Below are 24,539 nucleotides of genomic sequence, written 5' to 3'. Positions count from 1 at the left end.
CTATCTAGTTAATTCAGGAAAAAAATTGTCATATAACGAAATACAAAACATTTAATGTTTTTTTTTTTGCGTAAAACTTAAATATAACATTCAATAATAATAATTCTCGTTTGAATACCTTGAGACATTTCAAACAGAAGGTGTGCTGGCAAGGCAGAACTCGGGAGGATGTGTCAAGCCGCTCCAAGCACACCGAGCACTCCAGAAGATCATTTAGTAGACCCTCATCCATACCGTTCGGCCACTGAAATATACAAAATAAAAATAATAGAAACAATCACATTCAACCATTTCGGTTTAAGAATTTACTTGGACTCTTCTAGGTAGTTAAATTCTGCATGAATTGAACTGGACAGTATGACTTTTTGGATTGGTGAGTTAAATTATGACTCTTACATTGCTAGTCAACTATTGTAAATACTATATGAGCTGTCTAAGACATATCAAATGTTATTATATATTTGGTAAAGAATTGACAATGATAGGAATGGTTAATTGGTCATAGGGTTGACATTTATTGCAAATGTTGTTATTGTTATTGTACTATTACATCTGTTTTTAATATATTTACTATCAATAAAAATAACTAATTGATGAGACATATCCTCCCTTCGGTGAATAGAAAAATAATTTACAATTGAAATAAGTTTGGTCTAGTAAATTTAAAAAATTAAAAGTATATTTATGTAAAACAAAAGAGTCTTCAATATAATAAAAAACAAAACAAATACATCATAAACGACTGTTACGATCATAATAAATAAAAAAACTTGAAGAGATCGTCTCTTCAGAGTATTGTATGCTAGATTTTGATTTGCATCATAGCAACTATTGTGTGGCCGTTGAGTTTTCATAACAATGCATTTGTTCCATGAAAAAATTCTTATATACTTTACATGTTCTACAGAGCTAAGGATTGTATGGTTGAATTTTTATCAATGATAATTTATGTCTGTATTTGAAAATTGTTTTGTGATGTGAATACTATTTTTCAATTATTACTTTCAAACATCAATTAATAAAAGATACTTGGCGTTAGGGTGTGTGCAAGCCTATCTGGGTACATAAAACTATCATATATTCTACTGCCAAACAGCAATACTAATGTTGTTTGCGGTTTGAATGGTGAGTAAGCCAGTATAACTTCAGGCCCAAGAGAGACAACAGTTTGGTTCTCAATGTGCCAACATTGGTGATATAAAAAACTATTAATATTACTTACAGTACTGTCTATGGGCAGTGGTAAATACTAACCATCAGATGGCCCATTTCATTTCACATATATGACATAAAAAAAAAGAGTGTAATTTATTGAACACATTATTATACACCCCAGAAACAAAATCAGTGTCAAAGAGAACTAAGTACGTAAGGCATGTCACTCAATGCAAGAAACAAAAACAAATACAAAATAATATTATTAATAATAATAAAACTAGAAGACTATCCCTGTGACATGTTAGTATATATCAGTAATAGATATATAGCCTATTGAGTTTGTTTAGATTATTTAAGGTAGAGAATATTATTCATAGAACTATATATTATTTAATATGAATAAATATATTTATTGCCAATCCAAGTTCAAAAAAAGTTTAATAACAATTAAAAATAACAGATAATATATAACATAAACCTATTGAGCCACCAAGTGATTACATTATTATTTAAAAATGTATTTATTTTTTTGGTTATATTCTTGAGTATGATTTAATTGGAATTTCTATTGATCATTTATCATGGTCATATCAAGATAATACTTAGTGCAACCTATATAAGTTAAATATCAATTAGTGATGAATTAAATGCATATTAAATGAATTAAGATTATTGTTTATTTATTATTTGTTTGATAATATATTTTCTATAATTTTAGCTATTTTTTATGAGCCTAGATTATTATTCCTAACGTAAACTGAATAATTTTACGTCTTAAAAACTTAAACATTGTTTGTTTTAATTAATGTTTAATTCAAAATGAATTTGTATATGGAATGGTATCATTCCTTATGTCATATATTTCTAGAAAGGTAAAACCACAAACTATTGGTAACATAACAGAACCTATGAGTAATAGTAATCTAGATTTGAAAAATATTTATTGAAGTAAAGTAACAAATTGGAATTAGGTTATAATTTAGGTTTAATAACTTTTGTTGTATATAAATGTGTTATAGATATTTTTGCATAATAATGTGTATGTATATTGAAACTCTCTAATGATTATACTTAACTGAATGATTATAGTAGAATAAGGGCTAAATCTAAGGATTTATTCCTTAGATTTGTTGAATTATTTATACTTATTTAGAATATTTGTTGTTTAATATTTAACTGAAATTATTTAAGGAAATACCATTTTTATACTTTTACTTTCAACTTAAAATCTAAGGATAATATAAAATTTAATATGTGTCTTTAAATTCCTAAAGCAACATCAATTATTTCAGAACAATTGTTGTACAATTAGACTTCATAATGTAATTTTAAGAGTACTTGAAAATATGAAAATATGCATGGTTCTGACGTGTTTATGGTCATAAAAATTACCCAAGATCGATGTTTATCTTACAAAATACATCAGATTTACAAATTAAATTGATACTTTCTACATGTTGTATACATTCGTGATGAAATACAGCAACCTGTTACAACTTGAAGCGACACAATCCGAAGACGTTAAATCTTGGACGGGTGCCAAGAATTTATTTTAAAAGAATAAAAGTCATGTGTTTATGTTTAACGAAATGTGTAATTCAGGAAACGACGTTAAACAAAAAAAAACAATAAATTCGAAAATAGCGCCACAAAACTGTATCGCGAGATTAGTTATTTTTGACGAATTATTTATGATAATATTTGTCCGTTTTAAAATCTTGATATGTGCAACTGACATCGAGTGAGAATTGATTGCATCTTGAAAACGTTGATGACTCACCAGATGTTTTAAATTCCAACGTTAGCGGGAAGCTCCATTATTGCACGGCACGAAACAAAACCAGGATACCACCCCGAACCAGTCACTTAATTTTTTAAGACAGTAACGCTTTATTTAAAACAACACATTATTATAGAAACACTGTAAACTCAATTTAAATAAACAGGTACTTGAAGGGTTACCGGCTGAAATTTTTATTTCGAGAAAAATGCACTTGTTCACATAAAAACTAACACAATTTCACGCACAAATGCCATTCTCGCCGCTTGCTCGTTTTATTTCATTCGTTCGAACTTCGACCGATCACCGAACGGGCGAACGAGACGATTCGAGTACGACAGGTGAAGTGGGGGCGGGAGTAAGCAACTATCACCTTATGTTGCCATATAGCTGCATTAAAAAATACTAAATTGAATATCGGCTTTAATAATTTTTAACAGAAAAATAACAAAAATCTATTCAACTATCTGACACGAAGCATATATTTTTATACATATATTTACTACTGATATTTCGAAAAATTTATGACTTCCAGCCAACTATTAACTCATATAATCTTCGGTAATATTCACTAAAAGTTATCAGTAAAACAAAAAATCCGGAGTATCATCTAGGCCTAAAATGAAATTAATATTTCGTTTCTTTACAATTTCAATCAAAAATATATATATTATTTTGAGTAACTCTTTTTTTAATTAATCTTTGTATATTTTTTTCCACGTTTGGTGGCGCATTGGTAATGTAAGGAATGGTTAATAATTCTTATAGCGCCTTTGTGAGCGGTGGTGAGTGGTGACCACTTACCATTAGGTGGCCCATTGCCTCGTCCGCTTACCTATATCACAACAAATAAAAAGTATATATTTAAGGACTTGTTATGTATGTTTGTATATACAGGGTTATTGGTAATTCGACGTATTCCCGTTAGGAGGTGATAGGGGTGACTATTTGCTATAATTTTAACCCCCATAAACTAATTAAACGATTATGTTTTTAAAATAATCTGCAGAACAAGTTTCATAATTTTTTTTTTGTTTTTCAGACATTTGAGGAAAAAAATAAAAAATATATTGAAATAATATCGTTTTCCGTCTCGCATTTTTAAATTTCGACTGATAATTATTGTTTAAATATTGAAAAATATCCAGTGTTTAATCGTTTTTATAAATCAGAAGAAAAAAGTAGATTTTAATCGAAACTTTTTTTACAATAATTTTTAGAAGTTGCAATTTTATTATTTTTACTTATTTTGAAAAAATCTAAAAAACGTGATAACTAAAAAATGGTTTACTTTTGCAACATGCATATGGGGGTAAAAATTATCGCAAATAGTCACCCCTATCACCTCCTAACGGGAATACGTCGAATTACCAATAACCCTGTATATGTTAATGTTAACAAATATTTTAATCTCACTATGAGTCGAATAACTACTTGTAAAGAGAGAAAAAAACATTTATTTTATATAATTTCAAGACAAGATTTTATATGAAGCTCTTTATTGTTCAATGAATTATTCATGACAAAAAAGAAAAATACATGCCTTTTTTATTTAATGACGTAATTTCTTAGGGATATATAAGATTTGTTAATTTTTTTGCTAAAATTTTTATTTTTCATAATGTCCATAATGTTTTTCTTCCCTTCATAATTAGATATGTTGGCAGCAATTTACCTATGTCGTATTGAGATAACTACAGACTCGGGCAGTGAGAACTCGTGAGGGCAGCAGTCAATTTGACATGGACTTTGACGTATCCAAAAATTATCAACATTCATGCAGAGTGCACAAAATCGAAAATTCGTACATATTTTCAATAAAAATGTCCAGAGATAAAAGTGTATGGTTTGCTGAAGAAATACTTTTAGATGCCAAACTTATTAATTTTCAACTAGAAACCGGTGAATGGGATGCGGTGGAAGAAATGCTGCGCGCAGAAGCGCAACTGTCTCGAGACGCAGAAACCGGAAGATTACGACCGTAAGCATGTTTTTAATTTTTATAGTTAGAAAACATTGTATATATTTGGTGTCCTCATTACTACTTTTCTTTTTATAGGAAAAAAGCCTCGGAGTATACACTGCGTCTTATTGCAGAAGTTCTTCATATAATGCGACTAGACGTTGAACAAGCTTCGTACAATCGGAGTACTCTTGCTGTGGCAGAGCAGTGTCTGCGTCTGGTCCGTTCTTGCGCAGCGGCCGGTACAAAAATGCAAACATACATTTCAAAAGAACTCTCCATTCTTGATTCCATGTTAATTCTTGCCACAGAATATCAACATCCGAGCGTTGATTTCATAAATGAAGAACTACAGAAAAAATATGAATCATGTATGACTGTCCTCATTCAAACATTAGGCAATCTTGTAGTGAACAATCCTTTCAATCAAATAATAATATGGACTAAATTTGATGCTATAATCCTCAATTGCTTAGTCGGCCAAAATGAGAAAATTGCTTCAGCGGGCGCTATGATAGTTTACAATATATTACTGGGCCAGCCAAATGTATTACCCGATGATATTGCACTTTTAAATTCATTGGGCTACATGTACATTAATGGTAATACAGAATACCCACATTTGATCATAGAATATCTGATTGGTGTTGAAAATAACTATATAGAAAAACTTTATTCGAAATTAGATCCAGAATGTAGAATGCTCGTTTTAAACTTGGCTTATAATATTTTAATGTCAACTGAATCACAAGATATAAATGTATCCGGTAACTTTGTTAAGTTTATGGCACACGAGTTTAAGAGCAAGTCTGATTGTATTTTGAAAACAGTGGATAAGTATGTTAATTCTATCGAGCCGCAAGAAGTTGTCTTTTTGCTGGAGATCATAGCAACAGCTTCAAGCATGGACACTTACATGGATTGTTTGCAGAGTGATACTTCTTTATTTATAAACTGTGCCTGTGAGTATATAAGGATGTTGTATAAGCTAGTCTATCTAGATACAAAACTTTTTTTAAAAGTCCTACTCTTGCATGCTATTTTATAATACATTATCTTAATTATAAAACAAAGGAAAATGGAGTACTGGGAACATTATAATGAAGCAACAAAAGCGAATATAAATGCCCCATAGTGCAAAGGGATCTTTTTGTTAATATGAGTGTTGTAATTGCTTTTGTTCCTTTAATATAATGGTCTGGATGCTCCATACTCCTCCATCTGCCTTTTGTTTTGTAATCACCACCAATCTCCTCTAAACTTGTGGATATCTACAAACAAGGTTAATATGAATTTTATTTCTGTAGTTGTAATATTGTCAGTATGATTATATTTAACAATTATAATTTTTTAGTCTTACTACGAGCTATACATAAACTTGGTAAGGAGAGCAATAATTTCTTCTCGTCCATTAATAAGCTGTATGCAGCCACCGGCAAGCAGCTAGTTAATGATGAGAACATGCCTGCTGTAAATGAGCCACAAGAAAGTAAGGCATTTTAATTTTTTAATATCTTTTATATTTTTGATTTGAATAGTTGTATATGTTTACTTAAATTTTCTACTCTCTAATAAACTGTTATGGACACACATATACAAGAAGTAGAATAAAAAATGGACTAATTAACTAAAAAATTACTTACTAAAAAAGTTCATGTAAATGATTGTCCAGGATTATTTTTATCAAAATCACAAAAAAATATTTTTTTTTTTAGATCCTCTTTGTAAAAATGACTCTGCTGATAATATGCTTTCCTGCAATGAAACTACATCTGAATGCACTGAATCGGAAAGTAGTGAACAATATTTTGAATGCAATGACAATCCACCATTCATTGACAAATTCGACACTATAAATGCTTTAGAGAACCTACAGGCGATGAAATTTGACATACCCGATAAAAGCACAAGGAGTGGTTCAGAGGGAAGTTCTAATGTCAAAATTGACAATGATCTAACGAAAGTAGCGTTTAAGAGGAGCAGTTCTGTGCCAAAGACTGATGATCGTATCCAGTTACCAATTAGAAGAATAAGTCTCGAACATAAAATAGACATCGGAGATGACAATGAACCACCACTTATTATAGACGCACAATCACCTACAGCTAGCATGAATACCATAGCTGAAGTTATCCCAGTAGGTCTGCAACCGAGACTCGACTTGCAAGAATCAAGTCAAACGGAATCCCAAGACAGTTCACCGAATGACCCACCAACAGAAATACACATGCCCAAGTCAGATAGTAAAGAAATCAAAGCATCACCGAGTGAAATATCGCCACCGTTATCAGAGAATCAACAGGAGTCAGAGTCTCAAAAACATTCACCAGATACACCTAAGGAAGTCAAGAAGAGTCAAAATTTGTCAACCGATTTCGATCTCAGCGAACAGTTGCAAAAAATTCTGGGGATTTCTTCAGAAAAAACTCGTGTTGATAACAGTAATGCTGAAAAGAAAGCAGAACCGACAAAAGAAGTGAAAATTGCTGATGATAATGCGCCCAAAATACCATTTGTTAAAATTGATTCTCCTGAAGCCCAAAAGACTAGGTATGTCCACCTTAATAATGATTTAATTTATTTATTAAGGAACAAATACATTTCGATTAAGGACTCTAATAAAAACTATTACACGAAGATAACATAATATTTTCACGTTTTTATAAATATAAATAAAATATAGATATTAAACTAACTATTAACATTTGCAATCGTAAATGACGTGCAGGTTTTCTTAGGATGTTTCCTTCAGCAATAAACACGACGAATTATACATACAAACTCGGTGGTGCTTCTATTTAAGTCCAATTTAGTGAAAATCAACATGTTGCATCATAGTCGTCTCGGCTTCTATAAAAACACTATAAAACGTATCTATCTTTTTTCTCTTTCTTGTTAAGGTTGTCTGAAAGAGATCCACTATTGTATATCAAAGATACATCTTCCTAGTCAATATTATATGTCTTAAGTTCATTGGTTCATTATAAAGAGTTTTTGTATTTGTCAAATAGATTGGGAGCAATTGACATGACTACTCCGAAGAAGTCTGTGACAATTGTAGAGACGGTTGAACATCACGTAGCGTTCGGGTTTAAGGCATCTCTTGTACGTACTCTCGCTAATTTGTGCTGGAAGAACCAGGAGAATAAACGACAGGTAAATAGGGTGCAGTATATCATATATTATAATAAGGTCGATGATAAATCTCATTTGCAATAGTTTAATATATGAAATAATCAATAAAATTAATTTATTTAAATGTATATCGGTCTCAAAATTTGTATGTCGTATTTTGGAATGATCTTTAAAATACCACATGTATCAGAAAACAAACTATTCATTAAAGTCAATGAACTTTCCCTCATACTTAAAAAATCAAAGAAATATAACAAGTGACATGTAATTAAGATTGACACCTTTTCAAATTAAGACATTCATGAATCGCTACCAAGCGGTACTGTCTGCAAAACTCGCGTCTAAGCTCGCGACAGAATCTAATCAAAATTATTTTACTAATTACAATTTTAATGAGTATAAAAAGGTCAAACGAAAATTAATCCGAGTAATCTAACGCACATACAATTCACAAACACTCTTAACATATATACTTATTCATATAGTATTTAATTTACTATTACAAGATCCACTCTAAAAGTACCCGGATTTTATAACTAATGAAATGTTTTACGCCTTTTGATAAATTTATATATTAATTTAAATATAATACTTTATTTTTTATTTACAGATGAGGGACTTAGAAGTGATCCCTGTATTACTCGACTGCTGTAATATTGATGCTCGCAATCCTTGTATCCTTTATATAAATATACAACTATTAAATTGGGATTATACCTAACGCTATTGGAGAATACAGTTAGGTATGGAACTAATATAAATGATAGTTTTTAATAAAATCTACTATTAATATATTGGTGCAAGCCCCTCTGGGTAGGTAACACCCATTCATCAGATATTCTACCACCAAACAGCAATATAGTATTTTTCTATTCCGGTTTGAAGGGTGACTGAGCCAGTGTATCAACAGGCACAAGGCACAATGTTTGTGGACCATTAGTGGTTATTATTTCTTACAGCACCAGTGCCATTTGTCAGTTCGCCTTTCTATATATTACATAAATATATATGTATTTATTAAGAATTATTTCGACGAAAATCGCATAGGTCAATTGGACCATGCGGTGCAGAAATATACTTACCCACAGAAGAAATAAAAATGGTTATGATTTAAAAGAAAAAAACTAGTTTTATAGTGACAGTAACCCTGTTAAATTATATGTAACTATACTGTTATGCATATTATTTGTAAGTTATTTCATGACATTGTTTTTGTGGGTTGGTACATTTCTGCACAACACGGTTAAGTTAAGATAATTTTATAAATAGTTTATTCAAAATATCTCTAAAAACAAATCCCAAATAAATCTGTCTATTATAAAATGAACATTATTATGTTAAACTGAATATAACTGTGGATAATATGCACTTTAGGAGTAGTAAGAGTTTATAGCAATTATTTTATATTTTTTTCTGCATTTAAAAAGTGTTTTGGTGATTTCCTTATATGGTAACAGTAATAATGCAGTGGGTTATATTTGCCGTCCGTTGCCTTTGTGAAAATTGTCCAGAAAATCAGGTATGGAAATAAATTATTTTAGTATCTTAAAATAATATTGATAACATAGTAATTGTAAGTAATGATGGAGTTACTCTGACATATGTGCCCTCTTAGCTTCACAGAGCTTGAAACTTCAAGCCTTAAGCCTCGCTGGTATCTTATATAGCTAGCTTATAATGTTCTTGTTCCCGAGGACTTGTGCTCAAATTCTGGGTCAGCCCAGTAATAAGTCAAGTTTCTGTCTATAAATTGAAAATACTATTTAACACTATGCTACGCGACTCACAGGGGCAGAACGTAACGTTTAACGGGAGAAAAAGTGTTATTATAATATATTTTAAAGAAATGGTAAATGAGTTTTTTTTCAGATTTCAGTAACCACCGAAGCCTAAGTTAGGGATGATTACATATGTCTCTTAAGCTAATATAATTAATTCTAAATTTGAAAACTAAATGTACTCGCATCCAAAGATGAAAGATATAATTGTTAAATCCTATAAAAGGTTGACTCCGTGCTCGTCCGACGAGCTATAATAACTAACAATCGCTTGGTCAAGTGACTTTTGAAGTTTAAATCTTGAACTGCGTTAAATTTTATAAACATAGAATTTATGTTTTTATTTTAATTACAGGAAGTTATATCGAAATTGACTCTTCAAGGCCCCGTCGATAATGAAGTCTTGCAAGAAATGGGTCTCACTCTACATACGGATCCGCAAGGAAATGCAATTAGGGTAGTTCCTCTACGAAGCTAAGGCCAATGTCGTGTTTGTAAAGCCGGCACTACACCGTGGTAAACATTTGTGCAAATGTTTCATTTGTGCAGTCATGCGAATGAAGGAACTATTAAATAGTGCGAGGGATCGGAAACATTCTGCGATATTTTTCCATTCATGAGCCTTCTATGAGCTTGGTTACAACATCGCACGTGTGACGTGTGATGTTTTATTATATAAACAGCTCGCAAGTAGTGCTAATTATTATTGTCATTAGTTTTTTATAAAATTGATTATAAATAAATACCGCCAAATTATTTTACTTCAATAAAAATTTGTCGGGTGCAATTAAAAAAAATCATAACTTATCAAGTGATAATTGCTATAAATTGATAATATTTATTCAACAATAATAATACATGCGTACTCAAAAAATAATAAACAATAAAAATATTTCAAATTAAACATACATTGTATTTTTTTTTAATTAAATATATACGCATACTAAGATACCTCGTTACAGCAATTTCAAAAGTTGACTTTAAAAAAAAAACGATTTCTTTGTCTACACTTCCAGTATATACTGGGCGGCCCAAATATCGTAGATCAAACGAATCAGGTTGATAGAGGAGGTGATTTTCAACAAAAAATCTTTCTACAGCATGGTCATAACTTAATTGCATAAAAAGTGATGATCATTTTTGTTTTTTTCAAATAAACTACCGATTTTTTTACAATTTCATTAATACAGACAAAAATTGATAAAAACAACAAAACAAAAGGTGTTTTATTATGACTAGATAATGTATCATTACAAAAAAAATGAATTGCAGCTCTGGGTACCAAATTTAAAAAGCAATTAATTTTTTTCCGTCAATTTTGAAGCATTACAAAAAATGACTACTCACTTTGAGAGCACCTGTGAAAGAAAATGTACTACGGAAAAGTGATCCTGTATTTAATAAACTTGCGGATTTAATGCTGATTTAAATGAGGTTTAGTGTCAGACTTCTATGTCAGGTTTTATGCGAGTTTTTTTCATGTCAAGGAGCAAATTTGTTAGAAAGGGAAATTTGAATAAAAATTATGTAGTAATTAAAAAACAGTCTTGAAATAAAAGAACAACAATTAGTACGAGTTGATAATTTTATTGAATTAATTTTTTTACAGTAAATGTTCAAAATTCCTGCCTCTAACCATTCCTGTATTAAAAAAATTCTAACCATTCCTGTATTAAAAAAACTCCCTTTCAGTCAGTCAGGTAGAAGAAAGCCGGGTACCAAGTATGATTTTATTTTTCAGTAATAAGTTATGATTTGGCAGATTTACTAATTTCACGATGGTCACATTGACAACGTTGCGGTTGCCGGTTTGACACTGTCATTGTCATATTTTCTAACTGGATAGTAGAAATTGCTAGAGACTAAAGGTGATCAAAATAAATATTTTTCATTGTTACCGAGACAGAATTAAATACAATATGGTGAAAATATCACTTCAAATAAGAGCGTCCTTAGAATGTATAGAAAAAGTCTATACTAACCATCCGCACTATCAGTGGTTTTTGAAGTTAAAGTGCGGCAACTGCGGTGAAGTGTCCGACAAGTTCCACGATCTTACCGAAGCCGACAAAGTACCCCAAAAACACAACAGATCAGAAACAAACTTGCTTATCAAATGTAAATTGTGTTCGAGGGAAAATAGTATAGATGTCATTGAAGGAACTAATGGTACCACCAGAGAACTGTTTATTATTATTATTAACAATTCACTGTCGTAACTTTTTTTTTGAGGATCAGACAATAAAGTGGTTAATATCTTTCTAGGTGTGTTCACAAGTAATGATGTAGGTAAATTCAAGTCCATTGTAACATTTGACTGCAGAGGAGTGGAGCCTGTGGATTTTGAACCTAAGTCTGGCTGGCTTGCAGAGGCTGAAAATGATGGTACATAAGGCATAATAATACATTATTTTAATAATTAACAATAGTGCCTTTTCTATTTCATTTATAGACCATAGTTAAATGGAGTGTAATCAAAATCTTCAATAGCTATAATTTATAAATATATTATTGAAAAGAAGTTTAAATTCATATCTTAATTATAAATACTTATGATTTCAGGTAAAAAATTTGATGATGTTGATTTAACGGAAAAGGAATGGGTTGAATATGATGAAAAAAATCAAACATCTGTTGGCATTTACGAGTTGGAGTGGCAGTTTGTGAAAGTGAAATAATCTATCTAAATGGTTTTTAAGTTTTCATGATCTTTTGTGTATAAATTGAGTCACTTTTGTTTCTCTTTACGTGTTTAAAATATTTTACAAATTATTTATGCTATTACAAATAAATATAGTTATCATTTTTGAAGTGATTTGTATTCATTTTACTTTGTGCAAGTCTGTCCCGGTAGGTATCATTTACTCATCATAAATTCTACCACTAAACAGGTTCTGGTTTAAAGGTTAAGTGTGCCAATGTAAATATGGGCACAGATGAAATTTAGTTCCCAAGGTTGATAGTGCTTTTAGTGATGTAAGGAATAATAAATGATGGAAAAAAATACTGTGACAATGTATATGGGCAGTAGTGACCTTGACTTAGGTTGCCCATTTGTTTGTCTTCCAGTAAGTGCCATATACATATAAAAAAAAAATATATAATCCAAACTTAAACATAACTATGCTATGCTTAATAATTAACTCAAAAAAGTTAAAATCTAGACTAAACAATATGAATTATGTAATATATATATATGTTAATATGTATAAATTATATATACTTATATCTATATCAAAATATAAAGTTATTGTTAATATTTATTATAATTAGCAAATAATGTAAAATTGATTAAATTTATCAAAATATATAACAGAACTGTAATTCTTAAAATAAGTGTAAATAATTTTATTGACAATTGTAAGTAAGTTTCGTAAAATACATCTGGACACGCGGTAGCGTGTCAGCCAAGTACAAGTAACAGAACTGGCGAGCAGCACCGTGCGTAATATTACACGAAACATTTGGCGCCACTTTTGACCTCATAACTCAAAAACTATTTGACATAAACGTGTCAAAATTGGCTCATATATTGAGACTCACGAGATACATATGAGTTCTAAATTTCATAAACGCATCTCAAACGGTTATTTAGATATTAACGTCTAAAAATCGTCATTTTTATCACTGACTGACCTATAGATCAAAACTATAACCTACTTCCAGGTGACCTAGAAGGTTGAAATTTGGCATACAGGTAGATAATTAGGCCAATACAAAGGAAAAAATCTGAAACTGGAATTTTTTTATCATTTTATTGGGTCTATTAGGAACTTATATATATACTTAGATCCTGTAATGTAATAACTATAAAAAAAATCATGTACGAACCAATAATTAAAACTTATGACAGCCGGTCTTAATGTGGATTTTAAGGTCTTCATGTGAATATATAACGAGTTGAATACCACCCTTAATTTTTTAAAATCCAAATATTTCCGTTTTAGTACTTATGAGTATAGTCGACTTTCGTATTTATTACGTTATTAACTGGCATTTAGCGCACATCAATGGTGCAAAATCATTATACTTTAAAAAACAATAATAATAGGCATTTCGGTACACGGCGCGCGTCGCGACGCCGGAGCAGCAGGATAGGAGCGTTGCGATAAAACCTTGACGCGGACATGTCCGAGCGAGTGGCAACCGCGCTCAAAAGAATTATTCCAATGCCTTCCGTGCCTTCCATAAGAACTAGCCAAGACAGACCTTAGGCTACAATATGTTATCCTAAATTATAAGAAGAAATGATATTTTATGTAGTTATAAATAAATTTCAGGAAGGACCATTGTACTTGGCACCCATTTAGATCTCACTTCTTTTGTCGTTGACCAAGGTATATATCATAATATTGGACTTGGCTCTCATTTTTACATTTATGTTTTTGATGGGATCAAGTACTACCAAAATTAATTTGGCAAAAAGAAAGGTTTGGTAAATTCTGGCAAAAGTTGCAATATTTTTTTTCTGCCGAAGGTGCTATGGCACAAACCTTAAAAGCGAGTATTATTAGGAAAATGTCTGGACACGCACGTTACTAAACAAAATTAAAGCTCGTTTCTAATCATATCTCAATTTATGATCTCAAATATATTAAACACAAACTGCGGAATAGGAAATACAAACATTCATCGAAAGTGAATGTCACACTTGAGTTAGCGCGCGAAATCACGAGTGTTCATACGGTTCGTTTGTAATCAAAACTTTGGTTAGCGTTTTTTTAAGCTTCCTTGTTATAAACAAACATTACAATTGCTATAAAATCCATATTTTTTATAGACATAACATTGTATAGTTAACATTTCCGGCAGATGTTAAAAATAAATGTTAAACTTGTCAGTTAATAAAAACTTGAAAATTTATAAATTAATAGATAATTATTTATTTATTAGTTAACATGACTTTAGTATTAATTAAAACCTTCAATGATTATCGTATAGCTTTAATAACTATTTAGTTTCACGAATAAATAATTTACATAGTATTTTTTAAATAAAATTACGTGACAAATAATTCATTCAAATCTTGTATATTTCTTCAATGAGGTACAATTAAGGATTTTGTATGTACCATACTAAAATAATTGAATTGATAATAACTTATCTGGTGGGTTCCTTAAAACTGAAAACTTGAAAGTATGCCAAGGATTCCTCAAATATATCACAGCATCACTCGTTTTCTTGTCATCTGTCCATAACACGCACTGTTTGATTTAAATCAACGGCTTAATTATACAATCATTTCGTCAACGTTGTTTTTGCAGTCGTGGATTCACTATCAGACCGCGATACGAAGCCGGTGAAACCAGTTTTCCCGTGAACAGTGACGGTATGCTCAGGGCTGTTCGTGATGTTTTCTTTCTCCGAACGGCTAACATACTCGTTTTCTTCTCCGTCTGCGTAATAATTGCTTTCAGAGGCGGGGTAATAGTTGTTGCCGCCATCTCCGACTCCCATCGCGTCGTCATTTATGATCTGAAAAGGATGGTGGATATACACAGGCACTTCTACAGGCACTCGGACTGGTACTTTAACAGGCACTTTCACTGGATAAGGAACTTTTACAGGGTAGGGAACTCTCTTTTCTACCGGATAAGGTCGTGGGACGTAGACCGGAACCCTTTTCTCAACTTCTACTTTATGAGGAACTAGTACTTCAACACGATACGGGACTTTTTTCTCAACTTTAACAGGGTATGGTACTCTCTTTTCAACAGTGTAAGGTATCGGATGCGGTATTTTTACTGGATACGGTTGTGGATATGGTACCTTAACGTGCACGTGTTTAATAACTTCAACAGGTTCTCTAACTTTTACTTCTACAGGATAAGGCACTTTCTTTTCAACAGGATAAGGTTGAGGTATAAAAACTTTAACCGGTACTGGATAAGGAACTTTTGTCTCGATTGGTACGGGAACTCGTTTCTCCACTGGGTATGGGACTTTGACGGGAACGTGCACTCGTTTTTCAACTTGAACAGCGACGGGTGTTGGTACTTTAACTTCAACCTGTTTGAAAATCGGGACATGATGTACAATAGGGTAGGGTTTGGGTACATACTCCTTCTCGACAACTTTCACAGGGACCGGGTGTGGAACTTTGACAGTGACAGGATATGGAACTTTTTTTTCTACTTGAACTGGATATGGTCTATCCACAACTTTTATCTTTTCCACAGGCACTGGCACTGGAACCTTCTTTTCTACTGGATATGGTTTTGGTACTTCAACTTCTACTTTATACGGTACCTTGACTGGCTTCTCCACTGTTTTGATATAACGATGGTGATGATGATGATGGTGATGTTTAATCTTCGTTACGACGTTTTGTTGGTTCTGACTTCCTTCTGCTCGTTGGTCATCATAAACAAATTGTTGTTGCGGATATATATTTACTTTAGGATTATATTCTTGTGTAAATACGTAAGGATTCATCTGCCGGTTTCTTTTACGAAAAAAAAACATCTTCTTTCTAGCCAGAGCATGCGCATTCTGTAATGATTGACCTACGGGAAGTAATCCGTAGGGTTGTAAAAATACATCCGACCTTTTAGTAATAGGTATTTGAGAATTTGTTTTCGTTTTAGTATAGTGAGATGGTACGATCGGTACCCAATCATTGGGTTTTATTGGATCGAAGGTTGGGGCTTTAGTGGGCTTTATTCTTGAAGTTCTGGTCACTCTACGATAGCCTCGTGTAGTAGGTTGATTAGACGTTGATGAAATAGGAGTTTCTGTGACGGCATATCTTGTGCGCAGACGGCTAGCGGATGAAGCCAAATCACTATTAGTTGTGTCATTCCTTAATAACTTTTCGGGTGTAAAGGAAACATTTTGAGAAGATGTCGAATTCATCTTCTCTGTAATCCTTTTTGGCCATATTCGCCTTGTTCGTAATATTCTTTGAGTGGTCGTAGGGGCAATTGTTGTTGACGTCGATGTAGACAAATTAGCAACTTTTGGAGGTCTAACGAAATCTGTCCTTATTCCATTAATAGTTTGAACTGGTAGACTGAACTTTGGACTTTTTGCTACTAATGGATTGCCGGTGGATGCAGCGAAGACAAGCGGTTGTCGCGTTGGCTTTTGGTAGAATAGATTCCCCCGTTGTATTGGAATCACATTGGGGAATTTGTAGACTGAATTAGAAAGCTTCAACGGTTCTTTAGTGTATAAATGTAGAGGAGGGGCATGTAACTTCGGCATTGAATTATAAAAATGTTGGGGCATGTCGTAGAAGAATTTTTTGTCTGGAGTGAGATGTATAGGCGGTTTACTCGACGGTCTCAACTCCGGACTGTTAGTCCGATTTGATTTCGCTAATTGAGTAGGTTGTATTGTTTTGTTGAGTTTTGGCCCTTCCACAATTGTCATAGCTTTGTTCTTCGTTTCCATAGCCATTTGATTCGCGCTATTAACATTTTGTGCGTTCACGACACGTTCATTGACGACGATCGCTAACGCTGTGATCAGGAATGCCGTCTGTAATAATAAATAATATTGAAGTTTAAAACAGAGAAAAACTAATAAATTGTGTAATATAATTGAATATATATATTATAAATATTTATGTACATGAGACAATTACCAATTTAAATCATTAATTACTTTTACTTCATAAATTATTATCAGCGCGTGAAAATCTTGATCACGCAAACCATTTTTTTTCGTTTGCATTGTTTCATAGAATATTGTCAATTAAGTATTTATTGCAACGGTAATTCATCATTCGCTTGTTTTGATCCCTTTTATGTGTATCATGCCTGATACCAACCATTTAAGGAAAGGTTTTTACTGATTGGTACCTCACAACCAGATGGTTGTTTGAAGCGTGAAATTTTAAGTGGTCGATCCCAAGGATTGAAATAGCGCGATTTTATACTTATTTTATTACAAGTATAAAAAATAAACTCATAAAACATAACTTTATAAAGTTAACTAATATGAAAATTTGTTCTTAATTTTATGTAAAAGTGAGATTAAGATTTAATTATATTATTTATAATATCTTATAGTAAAGCAAATTTTTACTATAACTCGGATGCAAATTTTTATTAGTTTACCTGAATTGAGAGCATCATCGCAACTTATCACCAGTTTTTATCACTGATATCACAATCACTTCAACGTCCATTTCACTTTAGCACAATATTCAAATTTTAAATTATCCCGCGTTTTTTAATATTTTAACGAAGTGTTGTACCTACCGATAAGTGTTGCATAGTGTGTAGCGCTGTCGATAGCAGACTTGTAAGTGTACGTAATGATGTGAGCTAGGAAGCGCTACACACTTTTATAGCATTCATGTAACTTTCTCTGCCAATGCCAATATCAACTGGTACATTATATTCTTAAGATCTAGTAAAAATAGGTCAGGATCATGATATGATGATGAAATACAAAGAGTAAATACTTTTTAATCGTTTTTTTTGTTTCGTTTAGGCCATTTGATAGTGCCCAGAACCTACAAACAATACAATATTAGTACTACAGAGGCAACTTCTTCATATTTAACATTTAGCATATTTTAATTTTTAACATAGGTGATTTGGTCCGACTGGGGTTTAGGGCATCGTGCATTATAATTATGATGTTTAGATTTACTTAAAGCTGTTTTATCTTATCGTCGATTACGGTTTTTTTTATTATGTATAGGGTTTTCAAAACCATAGTCCTTTTTTATCATTCTGCAAGACGTTTTAAAAGAATTAAACATATGCGTCGCCTATAAGTTAAAAGTATGATTGCAGTGAAAACCTGAATACATTATACGAATAAAATTATAAATTGAAGTCGAAATCACATACCATTTACGTGTAAGCCAATAAAACAATTTTCTTAACAAATATACCTACTAGAAGAAAAAAATCGGTCTATTATATCGTATAGAATTAAGGTACAGTTTCACGAGCAGCTGTATTTCCTATTTCCGTTCTTCCGCAAATAATTCAAGTAATAAAATTGGATTACACTTACGTAATCATGCTAACACGTACACGCAAACATATTTTTTCATATTTCCCACACGAAAGGGAAAAACAAGCATCCATAATAATTCTATAGGCACTTACAGAGACTAGAATTGTATCCTTCCGTATTTCCTATTCAAGTTTCAATTAAGCAATCTTAGGAAACTAACCGTTATAATATCAATTATATTCAACTAAGATAATAATTATAGAAGTTACAAATTATATGTAATCATTTTATTTGATATATTTAGCCTTGCTTTAGCACAACAAGAGGGGCCGAGTCCCCCTGCACTCTAGATTGAAACGGACCTGGATACTTTAAATATAATTAATTCGATAATTTGTTAAGGGTTTTGCGTTGTGCCAAGAAGGCGCTTATTATTTCGCTTATGTTAAGTGGGATAGAGAAGACATCGGAACAAAGCGTTAAATTGCAGTCTACCACCAATCCGGAAATAAACACCTGGGATCTAAGAATCAGCGAGACAGCTTGCAGATTTTTTTTGTCAAATTAAACATATTGGCTTTATTTACAGAATATAAACACAAACAAAGCTGAAACAGAATAGAAAATTCAATGTTATCTACTAGTCCAGGTTTGGTTTCAGGATCTAGAGATCTGTGGACTTGTAAGCTAGACCGACAAGTCTTTTTGTGAATATATGATGAGATGTTAGGGACGACGTAAGGATTTTTTGTAAAGATAACATTAATACTGTAACGAAATAAAAACTACGGTAATAATAAATAATTTATTGTATCTCTTTTAATATTTTTAGTCTATATTTATCATCAGGGAACCTCATTTTGATGACAAGTCTTATATCTTCGCAAGCATAACTCTGAGACAATTCCTTGTCTTTATGCCAAAGATCAGCAATTTCTAGCATCTGCGCCTTTAACAACTGCGGCATCTTTAAGAACTTGCTCCAGACATTGATCTTGTTTTCGAACTTGATAGGACCCTGTAAACATTTTATAATATATTGAATAATTATATTATTAAAGATTTGTTGATTTTTACTATTTAGGACGTGAAGAGGTACACTGAAATTGGACAGGTTAATTGAATTCGAATATATGACGTCAATAATAAAATTATAATAATATGGTAACGGTCAATTGTGTAAAATGACAATACATGAGTGGTCACATCTTGTGAGCGCTTACTTGAATAAAGTACATTTTGATTTGCTTGATTATAGTGCTATATGATATACAGATATTAGGAATATAGTCATAGCAAAGTAGCCTATGTCCTTCCTTGGAGTTCAAAATTGCTTCCTTCCTAATTTCATCAAACTTGGTTTAGTGGTGTGGCCGTGAAAGAACAACATAAAGACACATAGAGTTACTTTCACATTTATATTAATATTGTTTAGAATGTTTGCTATCATTTACATCGAGCATTAAAAAAAATTAAGCATTTTACTACTATTAGTTTGAAATTTAATTTCATAGACTTCATCCTGTATTTATCATATTTTATATATATATTACCTCAAATAATGTTGTAATTTCTGCAATTGTGTCTTCAAATCTCACCGCCAGCATATAAACCAAATCCTCACAAATGGGCTTACAGTCTGCAAATATTCTATCGAGCATAGATTGACATAGAGCTAATATAAGTGTGCATATGGACAGCTCATACATGCGGCTGGGTAAAACATTGTACCACATATCTTTCAATTCCTGCATTAATGTGAGTGCATAGTTAACAGCACAGTCAAAGGTTTCATATGATTCATACGTCCAGGGCAGTTCTGGAATAATAAAACAGAGAAATATTAAAAGATATTTTAAAACCATTATTTCGTTGTGGTAGTTGTAAAGCTAGTCATAATAATTTGAGAAGCTGAGTTTAACTTGTTAAGTTGGTTTAAAAGGTAAGTTAAAACTTGTAACAACACAGCAAAGTCAATACATCCTTCCAGAGAAAGAATATTCTAAGTTTCAGGGTAATAATAAATTTCCATGTACCAAAAATCAATAAGGCACATATAAAAAAAATATTAAATAATTAAAAAAATTGAGTATCACACTGTTCCAGCCTTCTGTTGTCCAACCTTATTTATTTAGTGTATATCCTAGTCGTATTTCTTATATGAATTTATATATACATATATAAATTTATGAATTAAGTTGAGTCCTACTTGCCTTTGATTTTTTGAAGTGTCATTAAGTTCTAAGTCTTTATTTAACTCAACTATACTAGTAACAGTTCTTAGCAACACATACCATTTGCTTCTATTTTCTTTATTATAACATTTTTCTGAAACTGCAAGAAGAGAGACATTTTCTCCAAGCCCAGCACTCTTAGGTCTTGTATACATTCTAGAAGAGTTGTGTTCAAGAGATCAGCTAATGGGGCTGGCATGGTAATCTTCCAGGGTGGACCAACCAGACTATGTGCCAGGTAAAAGCAATTATTGAAAAATAGAGCTGAAAATTATTAATACAAAAATATTAATTTTAATTATTTCTGTAAATGTTCTAAATAGCTATGATATATAGGGTAAGGTTATTTCTTACCTATATCTAGAGGACAGCATTCTAAATTAACTTTAAATTTCTTGGGTACTATACATTGATACATGACTGCAATGTCTTTTATGTACATAACCAACTGATTGCTATACTTGTCTGGGAGTTTCACACTCTCCTCTAAATGTTCCACAATCAAAGACATGATCTGTTTAACATTCTGTGATACTACACATTTTGGCAAAAAGAGAGGGTTGTTCAAATCATATACAAACTCTTTTTGCGTAACGTCTAATATTGAGTCATTTTCTATTTCATTACTACTACCTACTGTTATACTACCATGTGAGAGGCTATTGTTTAACATTATACGTACATCAGACAATAATTTATCACATTTTTTATTATATAAGACACATTCAGTATCATTTATGAATTTGTTAAGTGGCGATTCACTTGCTTCAACAAATTTTAGTTCAATTAAGAATTTATTGAATGAATCCAATTCTACAACGATATTCTTGTAATTCTCGTAACTGCTGTCACATGATGGCAAATTATTTCTAATACAGTTGTCAATTATTTTATTGAAAAATTGATCTTGGATACAATCAGAAAATACTTCAATGAAAGTCTTATCAGCTTCCATCTGAGTACCTAATGTTGATTGGAGGAACTCAAATATTGCCGTTAAATTGTTAAATATTGTTTGGAAATTCGGTTTATTTCTTTCGTTCAGATCTATCTTAATGTTGAACACCAATGCTCCGATCGGGTCTTCTGTGAATATTTCGCAGTTGTACTTGATGACGTTGTGTAGTAATTTATCTATAAAGAAATGTGAAAATTTACCTAGCTCTGCATTCATTCTCTCGGTAACATATAAAGATTTTAAAATTTTCTGTATAAGGTTTGGGTCACACTGTAGTACTGACAGTGAATATATAACACAATTTATTCCCTTTTTTTCTGACCAAGTAAATATATCTTCCCATTCAATGCTCAACTGGGCTGTGTATATTGCTAACTGGGTGTCTGCTTGAGCAGTTACATTAGTAAGTGCCTTGTTTCCATTCCCTTCAAATTTTAGTTCACGCAATTTGCTTTGCAACTCCTTAATACTTAGTATAGCTTCAGTGTAATTAAATCTACCAAATTCATGATTTGCTGTATCTAATATCCATTTTCCTTCAGCAACAATACAAAGATCGTGAAAATTACTAATAGATTTTTCTAACTTTTTACGGTTATTATTAAAATCTTCAATTATTGCGTCTTTGTTGTCAAATTTATTATCAAATAATGTAACTTCTTGTATGAATTTCAAATAGTCGGAGAGTATGTTCGCTTTCCGGTTTTTGTAATTTAATTGTTCCAAACTTTTTGTGGGTGTAAAATGTAAGTATGTGTCGATAAAATTTTGTTGTAACGACCAGGATAACATTTGCACTCTTTCAGTGAGATCTTTTAATTTCGGTATTAACTCATCGAGATATTTTTTTATATCTTTCGAAGTAGCTTTGTCAGCTTCCAATAGAACAGCACTTAATAAACTCATTATCTTTACAATAAAGCTAATAACAAATTACTAACACAAAAAAAAACAAAATAGCTATTTCCAGTTTGTCCCTTGAAAATTAAATTTTATTTAGAAAAATCGGTTCGAATTTTAAAATTTAAAATTTGACAATTGATAGTTTTTAACAGATAATATAAGATTAATAAGCTAAGTCAGGTCAATTTGAAATCATGTTCACTGACTGACTAGAAAATTAGGCAAGTAGAACTGAATGCTAATATTAGAAATGGGGTTTATTTTGCATCATGTGGCAACTAATCTTAAAAAAAAAGTTATTTCTATCCACCTTTTGAATTCAAATGTTTTTATTTGCATTATTCTAGATTTTTTTTTAACGTAGGGTCAACTTTAGAAGTATTATGTTGCTAAGGTATGTTGAATCAATAACAATTTCGAAGGGTGTATTTATAATCATCCCCGATTTACTGAATTTTAAACGTTTTTCTATATTAATTATTGGATACTAAAATGAACGACAGTGAAATTGACAATTTGAAAACAGAATTAGACCACGAAAAATCATGCAGGTACTTGGTAATCATTGTTAGGTTTGTTTTGTTTTTAATCCCTCATAATTATGTAATATCTTCATCAAATTTGATTTAAATTTTTAGAGAATCAGCAGCTTGGCAAAATGGGGAGTTAGAAAAGCAAATTGTCTGTATGCAAGAAGAATTGCGTAAAGGAGATTACCCGTGGGACTCCGACGGCGATTTACAAAAAGAGAGTTTAAAGCACAAACATTTATTAGAAGCTATCGACACTTTGAAACAACAGCTGCCTATTTTAAAAGAAAAAATTAAGGGTGCCAGAGTTTGTGGACCAGGTTAAACCATCATTTCTACATTAATATACGTTTGTTATTTAATATTTTCTGTAATACTATTTATACATTTGCAGATTGTAAGTTAAAACATGATGATTTGAACATTAATTTGGACATTCTAACTCCAGTAAGTATTTGTATCCACATAGGTCATATTTTTTTAATCTGTTTATATATACATATATGTATATATATGTTATTTTCAGGCTGAATTACTGCGCACTGTTAAACGTTTCGAGAGACTTAAAACCGATTTGATAAGTACACTACGAAGTAGGGAATGGCGCTTGGATTCTGAATCAAAGGTTAAATCATTGAAAGACTGTATTGCTATTCTGCGGATATATCTGATAAATTAATATAATATATTTTTTCTGATTCCAGTTATTTGTAAGGGTCAATGATCAGAGGACTTATTTACAAAATGAACTAATGATATGTCACAATAATATAATGCGCCTTCAGAGGAATGGAACATACTGGCAGTAAGTAAAACAACGGAGAAAAAATTGTTTATAATATTTTATGATATAGATTGAGTGTGAAATATATAAATTCAAATAAAATGAACTTCGTATGTGTTTCAGGACTATTCCTCGCAGAAACGACGAGAGAGTTTTGGACCCAAAGCGTGGCCCTATAAAGAAAATATTTGGTAATGAACGACTGCCGCCTATTGTTACTTAATGTACTTTGTTATTATCTAGTTAAAAGGACATTACACTACGCATAGATCATAGTTGACTTATATTAAGTTTCTGCACAACATATCTGGTCCTTTGAGCCGGATAAAGTAAATTATATCGCTAACAATATAGTCCATTAAACATTTCTAGTAGCTTAAAACCTTCTTTTCTTCAT

At 31.6% G+C, this 24,539-nt stretch overlaps 6 protein-coding genes across 8 annotated transcripts in view; 3 read left to right on the top strand and 3 right to left on the bottom strand.

The window, feature by feature from the left end:
- The window catches only part of LOC113402248 (E3 ubiquitin-protein ligase SH3RF3), a 35,251-nt gene extending 31,965 nt beyond the window's left edge, over nt 1–3,286 (bottom strand). For both annotated transcript variants that reach the window (XM_026642439.2, XM_026642440.2), the window contains exons 1-2: nt 2,939–3,286; nt 119–244 (exon numbers count right to left, since the gene is read on the bottom strand). In XM_026642439.2, the coding sequence (XP_026498224.2) occupies nt 119–232 (114 nt within the window). In that variant the 5' untranslated portion in view covers nt 233–244; nt 2,939–3,286. The remainder of the gene's footprint in view (nt 1–118; nt 245–2,938) is intronic.
- A 1,340-nt stretch (nt 3,287–4,626) lies between these two features.
- LOC113402252 (uncharacterized) lies at nt 4,627–10,722 on the top strand. The gene is made up of 8 exons (XM_026642445.2): nt 4,627–4,919; nt 4,998–5,863; nt 6,256–6,390; nt 6,617–7,451; nt 7,913–8,057; nt 8,647–8,710; nt 9,494–9,555; nt 10,170–10,722. Exons 1-8 carry the CDS (start codon nt 4,681–4,683, stop codon nt 10,290–10,292), a joined length of 2,469 nt encoding a protein of 822 aa, XP_026498230.1. The 5' UTR covers nt 4,627–4,680; the 3' UTR covers nt 10,293–10,722.
- A 910-nt stretch (nt 10,723–11,632) lies between these two features.
- LOC113402274 (UPF0587 protein CG4646) lies at nt 11,633–12,629 on the top strand. Its single transcript, XM_026642470.2, has 3 exons — nt 11,633–11,983; nt 12,080–12,199; nt 12,377–12,629. Exons 1-3 carry the CDS (start codon nt 11,734–11,736, stop codon nt 12,490–12,492), a joined length of 486 nt encoding a protein of 161 aa, XP_026498255.1. The 5' UTR covers nt 11,633–11,733; the 3' UTR covers nt 12,493–12,629.
- A 2,197-nt stretch (nt 12,630–14,826) lies between these two features.
- LOC113402275 (uncharacterized) lies at nt 14,827–18,125 on the bottom strand. Of its 2 annotated transcripts, none has more exons than XM_026642472.2 (2): nt 18,022–18,125; nt 14,827–17,296 (listed from the first exon to the last, which is right to left on the bottom strand). In XM_026642472.2, the coding sequence occupies exons 1-2, from the start codon at nt 18,034–18,036 to the stop codon at nt 15,053–15,055; spliced, it is 2,259 nt and encodes a 752-aa protein (XP_026498257.2). In that variant the 5' UTR covers nt 18,037–18,125; the 3' UTR covers nt 14,827–15,052. The 2 variants fall into 2 exon arrangements, with proteins under 2 accessions (XP_026498257.2, XP_026498256.2); XM_026642471.2 differs by having other exon boundaries at nt 17,878–18,096.
- Nucleotides 18,126–19,524: 1,399 nt separating this feature from the next.
- Nucleotides 19,525–22,945, bottom strand: LOC113402277 (centromere/kinetochore protein zw10-like). The gene is made up of 4 exons (XM_026642474.2): nt 21,322–22,945; nt 21,028–21,231; nt 20,287–20,552; nt 19,525–19,751 (listed from the first exon to the last, which is right to left on the bottom strand). Exons 1-4 carry the CDS (start codon nt 22,829–22,831, stop codon nt 19,539–19,541), a joined length of 2,193 nt encoding a protein of 730 aa, XP_026498259.2. The 5' UTR covers nt 22,832–22,945; the 3' UTR covers nt 19,525–19,538.
- A 300-nt stretch (nt 22,946–23,245) lies between these two features.
- On the top strand, nt 23,246–24,498 carry LOC113402266 (uncharacterized). Its single transcript, XM_026642459.2, has 6 exons — nt 23,246–23,379; nt 23,467–23,678; nt 23,753–23,805; nt 23,885–23,983; nt 24,063–24,163; nt 24,266–24,498. The coding sequence occupies exons 1-6, from the start codon at nt 23,321–23,323 to the stop codon at nt 24,363–24,365; spliced, it is 624 nt and encodes a 207-aa protein (XP_026498244.1). The 5' UTR covers nt 23,246–23,320; the 3' UTR covers nt 24,366–24,498.
- Nucleotides 24,499–24,539: the final 41 nt, after the last annotated feature.

This window comes from Vanessa tameamea, chromosome 22 (assembly GCF_037043105.1).
Source record: "Vanessa tameamea isolate UH-Manoa-2023 chromosome 22, ilVanTame1 primary haplotype, whole genome shotgun sequence".
NCBI lineage: Eukaryota > Metazoa > Arthropoda > Insecta > Lepidoptera > Nymphalidae > Vanessa > Vanessa tameamea.
The sequence above is the reverse complement of the archived record's forward strand: the minus strand, read 5'-3'. Positions and strand labels throughout refer to the sequence as shown.

Bases quoted from the DNA above. Each gene is read 5' to 3' on its own strand.
- LOC113402277 (XM_026642474.2), bottom strand. From the start codon at position 22,831: ATGAGTTTATTAAGTGCTGTTCTATTGGAAGCTGACAAAGCTACTTCG. The intron at 20,553-21,027 runs GTATGTGTTGCT...TTATTATTCCAG, and splicing joins AAAGAAAATAGAAGCAAATG to AACTGCCCTGGACGTATGAA. The intron at 19,752-20,286 runs GTAATATATATA...AAATGTTTACAG, and splicing joins AAATTACAACATTATTTGAG to GGTCCTATCAAGTTCGAAAA.
- LOC113402266 (XM_026642459.2), top strand. From the start codon at position 23,321: ATGAACGACAGTGAAATTGACAATTTGAAAACAGAATTAGACCACGAA. The intron at 23,806-23,884 runs GTAAGTATTTGT...TGTTATTTTCAG, and splicing joins ATTTGGACATTCTAACTCCA to GCTGAATTACTGCGCACTGT. The intron at 23,984-24,062 runs GTTAAATCATTG...TTCTGATTCCAG, and splicing joins GCTTGGATTCTGAATCAAAG to TTATTTGTAAGGGTCAATGA.
- LOC113402252 (XM_026642445.2), top strand. From the start codon at position 4,681: ATGGACTTTGACGTATCCAAAAATTATCAACATTCATGCAGAGTGCAC. The intron at 8,058-8,646 runs GTAAATAGGGTG...TTTTATTTACAG, and splicing joins ACCAGGAGAATAAACGACAG to ATGAGGGACTTAGAAGTGAT. The intron at 8,711-9,493 runs GTATCCTTTATA...ATATGGTAACAG, and splicing joins TATTGATGCTCGCAATCCTT to TAATAATGCAGTGGGTTATA.
- LOC113402274 (XM_026642470.2), top strand. From the start codon at position 11,734: ATGGTGAAAATATCACTTCAAATAAGAGCGTCCTTAGAATGTATAGAA. The intron at 11,984-12,079 runs GTACCACCAGAG...ATATCTTTCTAG, and splicing joins TGTCATTGAAGGAACTAATG to GTGTGTTCACAAGTAATGAT. The intron at 12,200-12,376 runs GTACATAAGGCA...TTATGATTTCAG, and splicing joins TGCAGAGGCTGAAAATGATG to GTAAAAAATTTGATGATGTT.